This window comes from Macrobrachium nipponense, chromosome 14 (genome assembly GCF_015104395.2).
Source record: "Macrobrachium nipponense isolate FS-2020 chromosome 14, ASM1510439v2, whole genome shotgun sequence".
Classification (NCBI taxonomy): Eukaryota; Metazoa; Arthropoda; class Malacostraca; order Decapoda; family Palaemonidae; genus Macrobrachium; species Macrobrachium nipponense.
This window is the reverse complement of record NC_087207.1, coordinates 65020502-65038001: the sequence shown is the minus strand read 5'-3', so window position 1 is coordinate 65038001 and position 17500 is coordinate 65020502. Positions and strand designations below refer to the sequence as shown.

The 17500-nt window shown below is 32.6% G+C and overlaps 1 protein-coding gene across 1 annotated transcript in view; it reads right to left on the bottom strand.

Moving 5' to 3' along the window:
* LOC135226570 (vesicular glutamate transporter 1-like) overlaps positions 1-17500 on the bottom strand; it is a gene marked incomplete in the record, with an annotated part of 460825 nt that overhangs the window by 55215 nt on the left and 388110 nt on the right. The window contains 3 exon segments of the mRNA XM_064266253.1: positions 10642-10885; positions 12625-12792; positions 15073-15191. Of these exon segments, the coding sequence (XP_064122323.1) occupies positions 10642-10885; positions 12625-12792; positions 15073-15191 (531 nt within the window).

Below are 17500 nucleotides of genomic sequence, written 5' to 3'. Positions count from 1 at the left end.
CCAGAATTACCTTTTGTTGGGGAGAGCAATATTTGAACAGAGAGAGAGAGAGAGAGAGAGAGAGAGAGAGAGAGAGAGAGAAGAGGAGGTTCAACGAGAGATCAACTTTTGTTGTTCCCATGGCAACGCCATCCAATCCCGGCCAACTCGATAATGCAATAAAGTTCTATTTGAAATTCCCATTTATTGATTTCTTTTTCCTTTCACTTGAGAAGGATGATCTGCTTCTGATGGTTTCGGTCATTTCCTTTCATTAAAAGGTTTCAGCAGCGTCGATCTTTTCCATATTTCGATAAATAATCTCACTCACTCACTTGAAGTGATCAGTGGATTTCTTACATTCTTCTGTGCTAATATTTTATAGTTAACATTTTTACGTAAAAAGGCATCAAATTAATTATGTTTACAAAATGGAAGAGAAAATTAAATAACATAATTTCATAAATGATATAGTATGTATGTATGTACATATATATATAAATATATATATATATAATATATATATATATATATATATATATATATATATATATACATATCTTTTTTTCGTATGTTTCTCCTAACCTTATATTGTCTTTCCTCTTTCCTACTGAATGTATTTTCCAAGAAGAAAGTAATTTGCTCTCTCTCTCTCTCTCTCTCTCTCTCTCTCTCTCTCTCTCTCTCTCTCTCTCTCTCTCTCTATCGAAATTTAAAATTAAGTTTCCCCTCCATTATCTTGTGATGAATTATTGCGTAACATTGTCGTGAAGGTTCTCCAAATCTCATGAATCCATGTAACAGGAAGCGAAACATCCTCATCGGACAATGTTTAATTCACGACAATAACGAACAAGGTCGGTTCAATTTTTACCAAAAGGAATATATGCAGCGGTAGTGGAACCTGTGGAAGTTTCGTAGAAAGAACCGATCCAATTGAATATTTACATTCTGAAGAACAAGAGTAAAATAAAGACATTTCAGAAAACCGGCGTCTCTTTTCCTTATCAGATTTTTACACAATGCAAAACTCGGAGAACTAAACTTCTGAAAGTTCCAGTGGTATAAAGAGAGAGAGAGAGAGAGAGAGAGAGAGAGAGAGAGAGAGAGAAGACGCCACGAAAGTCAGGTAAATATCGATACAAAAAGCTATTAAACTTTTCTAATTAACTCCCGATAGGATGTGTGTTCAAAGGAGAGCTCCTTCGCATTTTGTTCTTCGGTAGCTCTCATGAAATGCGGCGAGCTTTAGAAGAAGGAAGATTGTCTTCTTCTTGCATCTTTCCTTCAGCGTCCAAATTTTCTCAAGAAGGGCATCAGAGAATAAGATAAAATGATTGATTCAGCAGGCACGTGCCGAAACAGAAAAGAGGAGAAATGGAGAGTAAAAAAACTGAAACGAAAGAGCAATTACATCCTGGAAATCAAAAGATAAACAGAGGGGCCACGTTCAGAAGGGATCCCTTGGACTCTTCCTGATCCCCCTTACCCCCTCTCCCTTCAAGGGTATCACATTAGCGATTCCTTCCACGACCGCACCACTTAAAGCACTCGCCATTCTCTCTCTCTCTCTCTCTCTCTCTCTCTCTCTCTCTCTCCCCGCTTGTCTATGTTCTAGTCTTCATTCCCATTCCCTAAACATTTCATACGATGGATTTTTTACTTAAACATATATATTTAGCTACAAATTCAACTATAAACTAAAGTCATTATTTGTTAGTAATATACAGTTTGGGAAGTGCGCGGAATTAATATATATATAATAATCTATATATATAATATATATAGATATAATATATAATTATATGATATAATATATAAATATTAGATGTATAGTATAAATATAATAAATAATATATATATAATATTATATTATATATTATATATTAAATATATTAGATATATATATATATAGATTTATTATACATATACCTAATATACATTAATTTAATATATAATTAAATTATATATGTATATAATATAATATACATAACATATAATATATACAATACATATATAATATATATATATTATAATATATATATAAATATAATAATCTATATGCACACACACACCACACACACATATATATATATATATATATATATATATATATATATATATATATAATATATATATATAATATATTTGTAATATCACTGATTCATATACTACAGGCATTAAAGTACAAATGTCCTTTAATATCCAATCCGCTTTATCTCGGAATTAATATATTTTCATATATGTTAACCGAAGGGGATTTTTTTTTAGTTGGTAATAAATTTGTCCGCTCGTGGATTCGAACCAGTGCACAGAGGAGAAATCAGCCTTCAGTGGCGTTATTAACATAACTCGGCTGAATCGGTAACTTCACTGAAATCTTAATTTCTTCTGTGCACTGGTTCGAATCCATGAAAAGTCAAAATTATCAACTAAAAAGAAAGAAAAACTCCCCTTCGGAATTGGATATCAAAAAACATGTGTAACTTAATTAATATATATATATATATATATATATATAGATATATATATATATCTATATATATATATTATATATATATATATGATATATGTATATAATATATAATATATATATATATATATATATATATATTATATATATATATATATATATATATGTATAGATAATATGATACTATATAATCATATATATATATATATATATATATATATATATCATTATATATATACTATATATATATATATATTATATATATCATAGTATATATTTATATATATATATATATATATATATATATATATATATATATATATATAAAGTTACAAACGTCCTTTTTTACCAAATTCTGTAGGGGAGTTTTTTTTTCTAATTGATATAATTTCGTCTTCTCATGCGCACAGTTGTTAACATCACTGAAGTCCTGATTTATCATCCTTTGAGCGCTGGTTCGAATCCTACAATTAATAACTAGGAAAAATTCCCCTCGGTTAACATTTATAAAAACATATTAATTCCGAGATAGAGCGAATTGGATATTAAAGGACATTTGTACCTTAATGCAAGTAATATATGAATCGAGTGATGTGATAAAAATTCATATATATATATATATATATATATATATATATATATAATATATAATATATAAATATATATATATATATATATTATATATATATATATATATATATATATATATATATCTAATATATATATTTTACATATATATCTATATATTATCATATATATAATATATAATAATATATATATATATATATATATTATATATATATATATATATATATAGTATACTATGTATATATATATATATATATATATATATATATATCTATATATATACTATCTATATATATATATATCATAATATTCATACCTATCATCTATATATATATCTATATACTATATATATATATATATCTATATACTAATATATATACTCTATATATATCATGTAAGAGCCTATATATCTATATCTTTTTAATATCTATATTATATATATGTCATTAAATTATATCAATACTTCTTTATATCATATAACTTAATATCTTAATAATATATAGTATATACAATATCCTTCTATATATATATCTATCTATCTATCTATATATACTATACTAATAATATATATATACATATATATATATAGCTGTTAAAAATGTTCTATTACAACAGAATTCCATCTAATAAAAGGAGCCCATAAAAACACCAAAATATAGAGAGAAAAGTACTATATTTCAGAGACTGCTGTCTCCCTCTTCAGGCAGATGAATGAGAAAAGTTTACAGAAAAGGTGGTATTTATACAGGCAAGCCAATTTAGGTCACTCCCGCTGATAATCTTCCTTTAATCTTAAGCGTTGGTTGAATGAAAATCTTGTCGATCGTAAAAAGAATCACATGCTCCTTTTGAGATGCTCATTACCTGCCATTCACTACTTTAGCTATCACGACATTGCTATCAAGATAGGTGTAACCAGCAACCTGTTCTTAAGAGCCTTAAGAATTTGTTCCCCAGATTTCCTGGAAAAAGAATTTGAACTAATTCGTAAGCAACTTTCGTTTTTAAAGTATCCTGACCATATAATTGAGAAAGCAATTCACAAAGCAAACGTAATTTTCTACCAACCCCCTAAAGACAAGACCAGAGATACACCCAACAATAAAATAAAAATTCCACACCTGGACACGATTAAGAAGGTGACTCTGACCCTCGGAAAATCTAACCGTTTTACATTTACTTACCCAAACACCTTAGCCAAATCCCTGATTAACGTCCAACAAAAGACATCCCCAAAGGACACTGGGGTTTTTCAAATCCCATGCCAGGACTGTGACCAATCTTACACCGGATTTACAGGTAAATCACTTCCCCAGACATTAATACAACACAAACAGTCAGTTAGGTAGGGACAACAGAACTCAGCTATTTTCAACCATATAAATGAACATAACCATAGAATAAACTGGAATTTGTCACATATAATTTATAGCAGCAACTTGTGCTGGTACAAGAATCAAATGATGGAAATCGGCCCTTAATAAAAGAGAGCAGTAATGAACATCTCAAAAGGAGCATGGGATTCAGATACGATCGACAAGATTTTTATTCAACCAACGCTTAAGAAGATTAAAGGAAGATTATCAGCGTGGTGGACCTAAATTGGCTTGCCTGTGGATGGACCTTTTGGTATAAATACCACCTTTTCTGTAAACTTTTTTCATTCACCTACCCGAAGAGGGAGACAGCAGTCTCTGAAATATAGTACTTTTCTCTCTATATTTTGGTGTTTTTATGGGCTCCTTTTATTAAAGATATATATATATATATAGACGTATATATATATATATATATATATATATATATATATATATTATATATATATATATATATATATATATATAGATATATATATATATATATATATATGGAGCCATTCTAGAGGACTTGTCATGATCCCCTCCCATGAAGACATGAAATCTTCACAGGGACACTATGAGTCCCATGTCAACGGCCATCACTCAGGTGAAGATGAGCGTCCTCCTTCCCCACTGCGACCCCCCAAAAGTTCGTTGGTGTTTGGCGTCACCTATTCTGGCACCGACTGGCCGTGAGTTTAAAGAGGAAAGATATTGGGGTTTGTGAGGACTTGAGGGGAACTGAGAAGAATGCCCAAGGCATGCACTTGTGTGGCAGTGGAGTTTCACAGAAGAAATGGCCAGGATGTTCATCTCTTGCTGTCCTCTGCTGGTTCGCCCTCAGCCTCCAATTCGCGGTTACAGTAGATTTTAGTTCGATTTTACTTGGCCCCTTGTGTAAGTTGCCCTAGAACAAAGTTAATGTGTTAATTTGAACCAGAAAGTTTGATTTATGCATGATCCACAGTAAGAATCCCACAAGACCCAGGTCGGAGTCACACACACACACATACACACACACACTCACACACATATATATATATATATATATATATATATATATATATATATATATATATATATATATATATATATATATATATATATATGTGTGTGTGTGTGTGTGTGTGTGTGTGTGTGTGTGTCAGAAGTCACAAAAAATAATATAAAAGTTAAAGAGTAACGTAGAATATGAAAGGAGAGAGAGCGAGAAATTAGCACTGTCTGTTCGAAGAGGGAAATTGCTGTCATCACTTAAGATATGAGGAGCTCGATTTCTCCATTATGTTATGGAAACATGTCAGTCATGCATGTGCGATTGTAAGCGAACCAGTATTGTTCGTTCTTCTTACTTATAAAACCACGTGAAAATTACATCATTTTTAGTAAGATCGTTCTAGAACATTCTATATAAGAATACGTCATCTATAGGAAGTGACATAACTTAGTCTTTGTTTTCTATTTAAATAATTATTCCTTTCATTTTAAGAGACTTTTATTGTCTGAAACTGTGTAATAATAAAAATCATTTATGATTGTAATCCCACTTTATCTCTGTTTATTGTTTTGAAAGAGAAATTTTAAGATAATAGTAGTGTCTCGTTGTCCAACCATTTTAGGGCCTAGATTTCTTGTCCAGTTTCCATGCTACGAGAGCAATTTTTGTTCATTCCGATATCAGAGCCCATTCACGTTTGATTCTCTCTCTCTCTCTCTCTCTCTCTCTCTCTCTCTCTCTCTCTCTCTCTCTCTCTCTCTCTCTCTCACGTATGAGAGAATTTTGATTTCACATTAACGTAAAGGTTTCATATTTAGTGGTCGGTCACTCATAAATTTAAGATTTGGTATTTCTTAGATTTGTTTATTATTGCTTACTGCTTATTTGTGGAATCTGAACAGATATTGCAAAAGTGTGTAATACGCGCCTCGTGTGTAAGTGTTTATTGGTGATTTCGAAAAAGGCCTTCTAAAATTGGTATACCAACGTTAGAGTTTTTTAATAAGGTCAGTGCACTAAACTTGAACATATAAAGTACTTGAAATACTGAAAGTACTTAGGTTATTCCAAAGGAAATTATTACAATTTTTTCACATTTTGGTGTTGGTGAATTGTTTTTTTTTTTTTTTTTTTTTTTTTTTTGCATTTATCCATTTTCCTTATTAAAGTGATTTTTTTCGCATGTATCCATATTTCTTATTGAAGTGTGGTTTTATATATATATATATATATATATATATATATATAATATATATATATATATATGATATATATATATAATATGTGTGTGTGTGTATATATATATATATATATATATATATACACACATATATATATATATATATATATATAGTAATATATATGTGTGTGTGTGTGTGTGTGTGTGTCTGTGTGTGTGTGTGTGTGATGTATTTATAATATTCTGTGTGATTAATGCTTTCTTAATGCTTTTGCAACTTGGAGTTTTCAAAATTTTTCTGTATTTGCATTTACATTCACAGTTTGATTAAATTAAGTGTTTTCATTAGTTAATCGTTACAAATTTTAATGGTTACTTAACACTTTAAATTTTACTTGAGTAATTTAATTTATATGATTTTCTTGATAGAATTAATTTTGATTTAATTTTACTTAATAATTAATTCAATAATTAATTTAACTTTGTGTTGTTTTCAAGTAATAATAAATTTCCCTATGATTGTGAATTTCACTTATAAATTTTAAGTTTAATAATAAATTTTTGCATTCAAAATTTTTATGAGTGTGTTCTTATTTCTCATCAGTATATTTAATTTTGTTTAGGTAGAAATATAGAATGGTAATTGGGTTGTTTTCCTTCAATTTAATTCAAGTTAGAACCAGGAAATACTTAAACTTTTAAAGTTGTTGATGGAGTGATGTCCTTTAATTAATTACCTCACACCTGTTTTAATGAAAGTAGTCTGATTTGTAAGCTTTTAAGGGATCACTGTTACCTTTAAAGTATTCAGTCGTATTTTATCTGTGATAAAGGTTAAGGTGTCTGGCTGTTATGAGGTAACTATTTTATGATTGGTAAGTGTAATAACCAGATACATAGCACTTCGTCCCAGGTTTAAATGGTGCCCAGAGACCCGGAAAAACAGTTCACATTATCACTCTAGTTTATACTGGTGGTGTTAGGGATATGTTTTGTTAGGAGAGTGACCATATAGTTGTTTTTTTGCATTTATTGTATTGTGTTGAATTGCTAGTTGATAACTTAAAGAAAATGGCTCAGTTCAATGTTCAGGAATATTTAGCAGCCCCTTCCATTCAAGTGTTATCTGAAACCATGTGGCATGTGGTGGTTATGTGTCTACTATTACGGTAAAGGGACAAATAAGATGTATTGCTATGGAATCATTGAGAGTTAGAATTAGCTCAAGAGTTGTTGAATGTAGCACGTGCTGATCTAACAAATAATGAAGAATAAAAGAAAGAGAAAAGTGATGCAGAGTTAGAACTTATACGCACTGAAGCAGAAGAAAGTTTGATTAAGGTAAAAATGCAAGCTGAAAGAGAAAGAGTATACAGAGAAAAACAAGAAAGAAGAGAACGAGAAGCAGAAAAAGCAGCAGAAGAGGAAAGAGAAAAAACGATGTTTGAAAGGGAGATGGAACTGATAAGAGCTAGATCTAATTTACCAGTGACATTGTCTAACCTCAATCAAGGTAATCAAGACCCTGTATTTGTATGGGAATCAGAAAGACTGTGGAGAAGATCATGAAATATTTTTTCTGGCCTACACTTCACAAAGATGTTAGCAGGTTTTGTTGTGAGTGTCACACCTGCCAGAAAGCTGGAAAACAAAATTAAACCATCCAGAAAGCCCCCCTGCAACCTATAGAAGTTAGAGGAGAACCCTTTAGCAAAGTGATTATAGATATGGTTGGACCGCTGCCAAAGACAAAGAAGGGAAATGAGTATTTGTTAACATTGATGTGTCCTGTGACAAGATATCCGGAGGCGATCCCTGTTAGAAACATATCTGCCAAGATAGTTGCTGAGAAACTAGTGGAGTTTTTCTCAAAGTTCCGTATACCAGAAATAGTACAAAGTGATAGAGGGACAAATTTTACATCCAAGTTATTCCAGGATATGATGAATTTGTTAGGGGTGAAACAACAGTTATCAACTGCTTATCATCCAAAAACTAAAGGAGCCTTGGAAAGATTCCACTAGACATTAAAATGTATGCTGAGTCAAGAAGAGAACGGGAAGTTGGTTTACCCTTAATGTTGTTTGAAGTTAGGAATACTTATCAAGAAAGCCTGGGATGTTCACCTAATGAGATGATTTTTGGAAGAGAAGTGAGAGGACAAATGAAGATTCTTGCAAGAAATTGGGGAGGATATCAAGAAGGAATACACGGAGAGTATGTGAAGAACGTGAAGACTTGAGGAAAAAGTTTGAAGTGTATGTGAACAGACCTAGGAATAAAGAAATTTTAGTGTTGTCTGATCACAATCCCTTATCATTTACACAGTGAGTTTGAACTAGGAAAATACTTAAACTTTTAAAGTTGTTAATGGAGTGATGCCCTTTAATTAATTTATAAACGTATAAGATTACCTCACACCTGTTTTAATGAACTTAGTCTGATTAGAAGCTTTTAAGGGATCACTGTTGCCTTTAGAGTATTCAGTCGTATTTTATTTGTGATGAAGGTTCAGGTGTCTTGCTGTTGTGAGGTAACTATTTTATGATTGGTAAGTGGTATGATTGGTATATATATATATATATATATATATATATATATATATATATATATATATATATATATATATATGTGTGTGTGTGTGTGTGTGGGTGTGGGTGTCTGTGTGTGTGTGTGTATGTGTGAGTGTGTGTGTGTGTGTGTGTGTGTGTGTGGTGCCTGAATATTCTTAGTGTTTGCAAGCAAAGTTACACTTTTATTATTATTCGGTGTATTTGCAAGTAAACAATCAGATTTTCAATAAACTCTTATCTTATTTATTTTATTAATTTTGGGTAGCTTACATTAAGAAAAGCTGAATGGATATATTTTAAATGTTTATTTTCCATTATCTTATATTCATGACAGTTTTCAATATTAGCTGTTAGACTCTTAATTCTTAGGTGTTATAAATGTACAATATTCAGTCCGTGTCAGAACATCATGATGTCAAAAAAGGCATGAGAAGAATGTCAATATTTTATAAACTGGGATTTAAGTATCCAAATGAAACCGAACCATAGAGAAAAGCTCTAAAATTGGAAGACTAACTGGCTTAGCGAAAATTAATGACTAAGCATCAGAAGAAAAGCCGCGAATATCAATAATAGCAAGAGAGAGAGAGAGAGAGAGAGAGAGAGAGAATGCACCCCGGACAAGGAGCTAATGGATATTAATGGGTTTTGTTTGGTTCTCGTCAGAAACGGCGAAAGGAGAAGAAATAACAGTTGAAGAGGCTCTTAGAAAATGGCTCATGGATAAAAGGTGCGTGTAAAGTCGTGATAAATAGAAGTCGTGTTTTTCTCTACTGATCAACATTACCTTTCGCTGAAAACCTGATGAAATGTTCCATCAATGATCTGCATGATCACCACACCTATTGTAGTTCAGCTTAAACAACCCATTTTTCTGCCCGGATAAAATAATCACTGAGCTACGGTTTCATCTCTGTAGATAAAGTCTGCATCCATTGTAAGTTTGTAATCTACTCTGTATTCTGTTGTTCCATTTACAATCAAGCTTCTAGTTTCACATAAACCTAGATAATTTATAAATAATCTGATTCCTAAAAGATTTATTAAAATAAAAGCTGACTCTTTTTAGCCCTTATAAATTCTCATAATTGCTGATTATACAGGAGTTAAATCTTCATTAAAAATTGTTTGTTAAACACAATATCATTTAACCGATATCATTACCTACTGTAAGCTTCGTGAATCCTTTAAGAAAAAGCTGATCCTTAGAAACAAACATGACGCTTTATGTGCCCACTTCCCGTCTCTGCATTTTCCTTTGATAAAATTGATTGTTTTACATTCATCAATTGATCCTCTTAAACATCTGCAAACCTAAAGCCTCTACCGATAACCTGATTTTATAAAAGATAAAAAATAAAAATAAAAATTACAGTGAAATTCACTAATGATCTACGAGTGCACATCCTTGCCAAAACCGGGTGATTTGGGAAAACATTATTTTCGTCGTATAAATCTTTCATTGCCCTCTAATCCTTCGTGAACCATCTTACCTGATATGGCAAAGCCTGAGAATCCCACAGCCAGCGTGAGGGCCGAAATGGCGATGGTAGTCCGGCGGGCATACGCCACCACCAGTAGGAAAACAGCCTCGAGCCCGAAGCCTCCACAGTTGAATAACTTCCTGACGTTAGTGGTGGAGAGGATGTTGTTCTTACGGAAGTGATCCGCCAGCTGTCCTCCAAAGGGCACCACAATCGTCATCACCAAATGGGGAAGGGCTGATATGGTGCCGCTCTGTCGGAGAAATCATTCAGGTACTCGTACGATGAAAGCCAGAATTGAACGAACGACATATTTAGACTCAAAAACACACTCACGCATATATATATATATATATATATATATATATATATATGTATAGATATATATATATGTATATATATATATATATATATATATATATATATATATATATATATATATATATATAGTATATATATATATATATATATATATATTATAACATATATATATAGATACATATATATATATATATAGAATATATATATATATATATATATATATATATATATATATATATATATATATATATATATATATATAGATATAAGATATATATATATATATATATATATATATATATATATATATATATCTATATATATATATATATATATATAGATATATATATATATATATATATATATATATATATATATATCATTCGAGCTACAAATGTCCTTTAATATCTAATTCGCTCTACCTCGGAATTGATATATTTTCATATATGTACCGAGGGGGAATTTTTTAGTCGATAATAATTTCGTACTCCCCCCATGGTATCGAACCACCGTCCAGTTGGACGGGGAACGAAATCAGGATCGGACAGTGACGCTGCCGAAACGGCTATCAAGAGAGGCTAAAGGTTTATATCGATTCTGACCATTTCAAATCAACGCCGATCTCGTTGTATTTGTAATTAGAATCGATATGGAACCCCCTCCACTATGCTAGCCGATTCGAGCGTTTGACCCACGCAGCCTTGTTATGAATATTATCAACATCACCGTGATTCATATAAATCATTCGAGCTACAAATGTCCTTTAATATCTAATTCGCTCTACCTCGGAATTGATATATTTTCATATATGTACCGAGGGGATTTTTTAGTCGATAATAATTTCGTACCCCCATGGGATCAACCACCGTCCAGTTGGACGGGGACGAAATCAGGATCGGACAGTGACGCTGCCGAAACGGCTATCAAGAGAGGCTAAAGGTTTATATCGATCCCATGGGGGTACGAAATTATTATCGACTAAAAAATTCCCCCTCGGTACATATATGAAAAAGATAGCAATTGCCGAGGTAGAGCGAATTAGATATTAAAGGACATTTGTAGCTCGAATGATTTATATGAATCACGGTGATGTGATTAAATATTCCATAACAAGGCTGCGTGGCGGGTCAAACGCTCGAATCGGCTAGCACCCTAGTGGAGGGGGTCCATATCGATTCTAATTACAAATACAACGAGATCGGCGTTGATTTGAAATGGTCAGAATCGATATAAACCTTTAGCCTCTCTTGATAGCCGTTTCGGCAGCGTCACTGTCCGATCCTGATTTCGTTCCCCGTCCAACTGGACGGTGGTTCGATCCCATGGGGTACGAAATTATTATCGACTAAAAAATTCCCCCTCGGTACATATATGAAAAATATATCAATTCCGAGGTAGAGCGAATTAGATATTAAAGGACATTTGTAGCTCGAATGATTTATATGAATCACGGTGATGTGATAAATATTCATATATATATATATATATATGTGTGTGTGTGTGTGTGTGATTTTTAAATTTATGTATGCATGTGTGTTCACATCACGTGTGAGTCGAGCAGCCACCCATAGACTTACTCATACGCACTCTTTTAATAAGAAAAATAAAAAACGGTTTGTTTATCACAAGGGAATCATCATCTACAGAAAACAAAACCGTAATCTATCTTGCCTTGGCTATATCGTAATGGAAGACCTCCTTGAAGTATGTGGGCTGAGATATGATCAGAAGATAAAACGTCCAAGACCTGGCAATGTTCGCGACAACTATAGCCCAGACGGGCATCGATGTAGCGAAAGCCAGCCAGGGGGTCGTCGAGAAAGTCGGCTGCGCGATATTCTGTTAAGTAAAGGATGCCAAACGTAAGAATGCATGAAGGTCATAAGCAAATAATATCAATAAGTAGACATCGGTTATAGTAGATTAGAGTTTTCTTCCGTTTCCAAACAAATGTATACTTTTATGATCATCAAAACTATCCTAAACGTATATGAACTGGGTTGAAACTTAGGTCTATTTGTGATAGTTTTGACAGTCAGAAGCAGCCACGTGTTACTGTAGTAGCATCTAGCTATCATGGTAGCTATAGGTAAGCTGATTTTGATTTTAATTACAGATGCTGAATTCGTCGGGAATGTCCACGGAAGTCCAAATCGGCTTCTGTTTCTTTTGATAGCCGTGTGAGTAAGCTTTTTCACTTCGGTTCAAGCTTAATGCACTCCACTTAAATCATTCTTTCTGGGTGTAATGTATTCTATGGTGAAGTAAATTCGTTGTCAATGTATAGTTGAGGCTCAGTATTTTGAATATACATCTTTCTATGCGGTAGAATAAGGGTTTGCAGGTTCTTTGGTTCGCTTTTTCGCGAAGTGGAACAAGACGACATTTTCCTGTCCTGGTGTTGCTCGCGCCTGTGGCAATGGGGGGTGGCGAAGGGGGGGTGGGACGTGTCAGGTAAAACCAGAGCTGATTGTCCTTCAAAATCTGTAAGTGTTAGTCTACGTCAGATAGGAAAAATCTGTTTCTATCTTTCCAATGTTGAACAGTTTTTTGCCATAGAAATAATTGATGGAAAAGCAGATAATGAAGTGGAGGAAAAAATCAAAATGAGACGAGACAGACCAGCCAATGATAATAGACATTTGTAACTTATTATATTAACTAAGGCTTGTTTTCTATAACGATATAGATTTAAGACGATCATCAGTAAACGATATCCGTTACTGAATAACAACTTCAGATTAGTAATTGACAACGGAAAATGTATCGTCGATTGCCATAATGGTTTTATTCACCTACTATTTATCATAAAAACTCAATAACCATTTAGGATAAATTAATGCTAATGACTAAATCATTAGATAACAATGACTAGATAATCCTCGGTATTAGGAAGCTCATTATAGACAGGGAATAGGAAATATATTTTTAAAGAAACGTAAACCGTTGCATTTACATATTTAACAAAAAATCTTTTTATTATAAAGGCCCTTAAAAAATGAGCACGAGCTTATGTGTTCAATATGTATTCAATTATATCTCTGAGTTTTATTTAGGAATCTATATGCCCCTGAACTGTCACATGGTCTGCAGATCAGTCTCTCTCTCTCTCTCTCTCTCTCTCTCTCTCTCTCTCTCTCTCTTTACCCTTTTGGTTCTCTTAATGATCTAAATATGCTGTGATTTTTACAATTTCTTTATTTCCTTTGGTTATGATATAATCATTTTAAGAGACTAACTTTTTCATACATAAGGGTACTTGGTTTTTAGAACTTGTCACCGATTTTTGTATTCCCAGCTTCCTACATTAGATTATATTTTATAAGGAAATTTTAATTATACAGGCCCAAATGTAACTGATCTTCAATTGTCTCTTCTTACGAGAAGAGTTTGCCATAAGTTAGAAACTGCTTTGTCCAAAATCAGTTGGCTACGGAGGCGCCTTTGTTCCTGATAAAATCCAAAATAGTTTCGCTTCATTACCTGGAATATAGTTAAGAAACTAAAAAGAAAATCACTGTATTCTCCTTTTTCCAATGTATTTCTTTACCTAAAGAATCATGTGTGTAGAAAACTTTGTACTTCCCTCCTGGTTTTAACATTCCTATGATTTATATGCATTTAAACGGCTTAATTATATTTATGTTAAGGAACACCAACTGTAATACTGTAGCCTCATTACCTCGTCTTCCAGGAGAGAAGAGACTAGTAATACACTGGAACCGATGGGATCTAAGAAATTAATATCGCCTCCATTAAACTACTCACGTTTTTCTATACTAAAATTTATCATACTACAAACTTTTTTCCTGTTTCTCGCTCATCGCCTAAACATTATTCAATATTCCTTAAATAGTGATGTATTTAAAAAAAAAAAAAGGTTAAATTTGTTTGTAGTCATATTAATACATTCTTCAATAAAAAGAAAACCAGATGCGTGCTATTTCTTTTAAATAAAAAAAAAATCTTTAATTTCTAAAGAAGCAAGATTAACTTACTAATTAGGCTATAACCTTTCTAATTTCTTAGAGGGGGATTCCGAAAGGAAATTCCTCGAAATATTACAAAAAAACTCTCAATTCATCTACCATTTTCCAAATATAACATCGGCCTATTTACCTGTTTTCCCAAACTCTCTTCGATGTAAAGTTGCTCCCTGGCGGTGATGGTTGGATGTGTGGCGGGTTTCTCGAAAGCGAGCCAATACCAGAAAAAGTACCAGAACACGCCACACATACCTGGTAAAGAGAGGTATCGAATCATCTTTATGCATTTGGACATGACCATTTTCGTTTCAGCTTTCTAAATATGAGTGAAAAACTGTCCAAATACTAAAAAACATACCCTCAAATAAGTTATGCGTTACACACATTCACACTCGCATGCATAATATATATATATATATATATATATATATATATTATATAACTATATATGTATATTATATAATATATAATATATGGTATATATATTAGTGTTATAACTTCCCCTCAGTAGTTGTATAACATGTTGTAAAGTGTCTGTAATACGTTCAGATTCCATATTAAAGTTAGCTTTAAATTGATGTTCGAATAATGTAGTTTGTTCAGAAATAACATAACCATAATTTTAAATTAAGAATAGCATAGAATGTGAAAAGAGAGAGAAAATAGCATTGTGTCCATTCGAAGCAGGAAATTGCTGTCATCACTTGAGATAAGAAAAACTTGAGTTCTTCATTTTGGTTTCAAAACATGTCAATCATATAATGCACATGCAGGAATTATGGGATGCGTAGGGACCATCCTCTGTCTAACCAAAAGTCATGTGGTTATTGCACTATTTTTCTGTAAAGTTGCGTTATGTAACATCTAGAACATTCAATATAAGAATACATCATCTATAGGAAGTGACGTCACTTAATCTTTTCTTTCAACTTAAAGAGAGTTCCTTTTATTTTTTCTAGAAGACCTTTATTCTCAGAAATCGTGTAATATTAAAGATTGTTAATGTTCATAACCTTATTTTCTGTAACTCAGAACGTCTTGTTCTGAATTACAGCCATTTTAGACGAGGTGCAGTTCAGAAGTTTCCATACGACGAGAGCAATTTTGTCATCTGGATATCAGGGACCATTTGTGTCACTTGTATTCTTGGGATTCATAAGAGTTGGCCCCTTTCTCTCTCTCTCTCTCTCTCTCTCTCTCTCTCTCTCTCTCTCTCTCTCTCTCCTCATCCGGGAGAATTTTGATTTGCATATTAACGTAAAGATTTTGTACTTAATGGTCACTCATAACTATTAGATTTATTTAATTTCTTAATAGCATAGTGTTTATTTGTGGAATCTGAACAAATGTTGTAAAAGTGTGTAAAAGGCACCTATTATGGGTTTCAGAGACAATGCAAGCACGTTTTTTGGCAATAACTCTGTAACGAACACTCGTATCAAAACGAGATTTTGCTATAGTGTATTACACCCAGTGCCGTAATTCATAAGGGTATCGTGCATCACTAATTGTAAAGAGTAAAGACACTTGTCCCTGTACCAAGAACCAAAAACTCCATTAGCCAGAAATGGATACGAACACAACAGTAAATAGCTCCGCCTACCCTCTCCCCCACCTCCACCACCACCCCCGTCCTTCTTCTTCCCTCACCTTCCCTTCTCTCTCTCTCTGGAAGTTGCTTCAGTTTAAACTTATATTTTATGATTTTTCTATCTTTCTATCTATCTATCTATCTACCTATCTATCTATCTAATAATATATATTGTTGTATATATCTAACGATCCAGTCGGTTGTTAGCTGCCAGTTTACTGATTTATTTATGCATTGATCCGCTCATATCTCTCTCTCTCTCTCTCTCTCTCTCTCTCTCTCTCTCTCTCTCTCTCTCTCTCTCTGAAAGTTACTTCAGTTTAAACATATTTTGTAAGATTATTTTGCTATATCTATGTAATAATAGTTTACATTGGTGTATATATCTAACGATTCACTTGGTTGTTACCTGTCTGTTGACTGATTTATTTATACACTGATCCGCTCATCTCTCTCTCTCTCTCTCTCTCTCTCTCTCTCTCTCTCTGTGTGTGTGGTAGTGGTACCTACTGTAAATAGTTATTAGAATGAGAGATATGTAAATGCATGGTGGAGCAGTAAAACGATAGACACTATGATTTATGGTAAAGCGACAGTTATATGTGCATCACTATAATCAAGGGTTTAACTCTAATGAATGTTCGGTAGAAAGGCTCCATTTTTATTTGTAACACAGTAACTATAACCAGTTACCTGTTCAAACCAATCTGAAGGCAATTGGCGGCTTTCTCATGGCTAAAAAAGTTGAAAAGTTGCGTGACAAACGAATTTCTGAAACCATGCAGACAGTTATGTTCCGTGGTGGCCATCTCTATTTCACCTTCGTAATACAAGTACTATATTGCTGATACCCTGAGTCTGTATGAGGATTACGGAGAAGGTAACAAACCACAAGTATATTAGTCGCTTTACCATAAATCATAGTTCTACTGCTCCACCATACATTTAGATATATCTCTCTCTAATAACC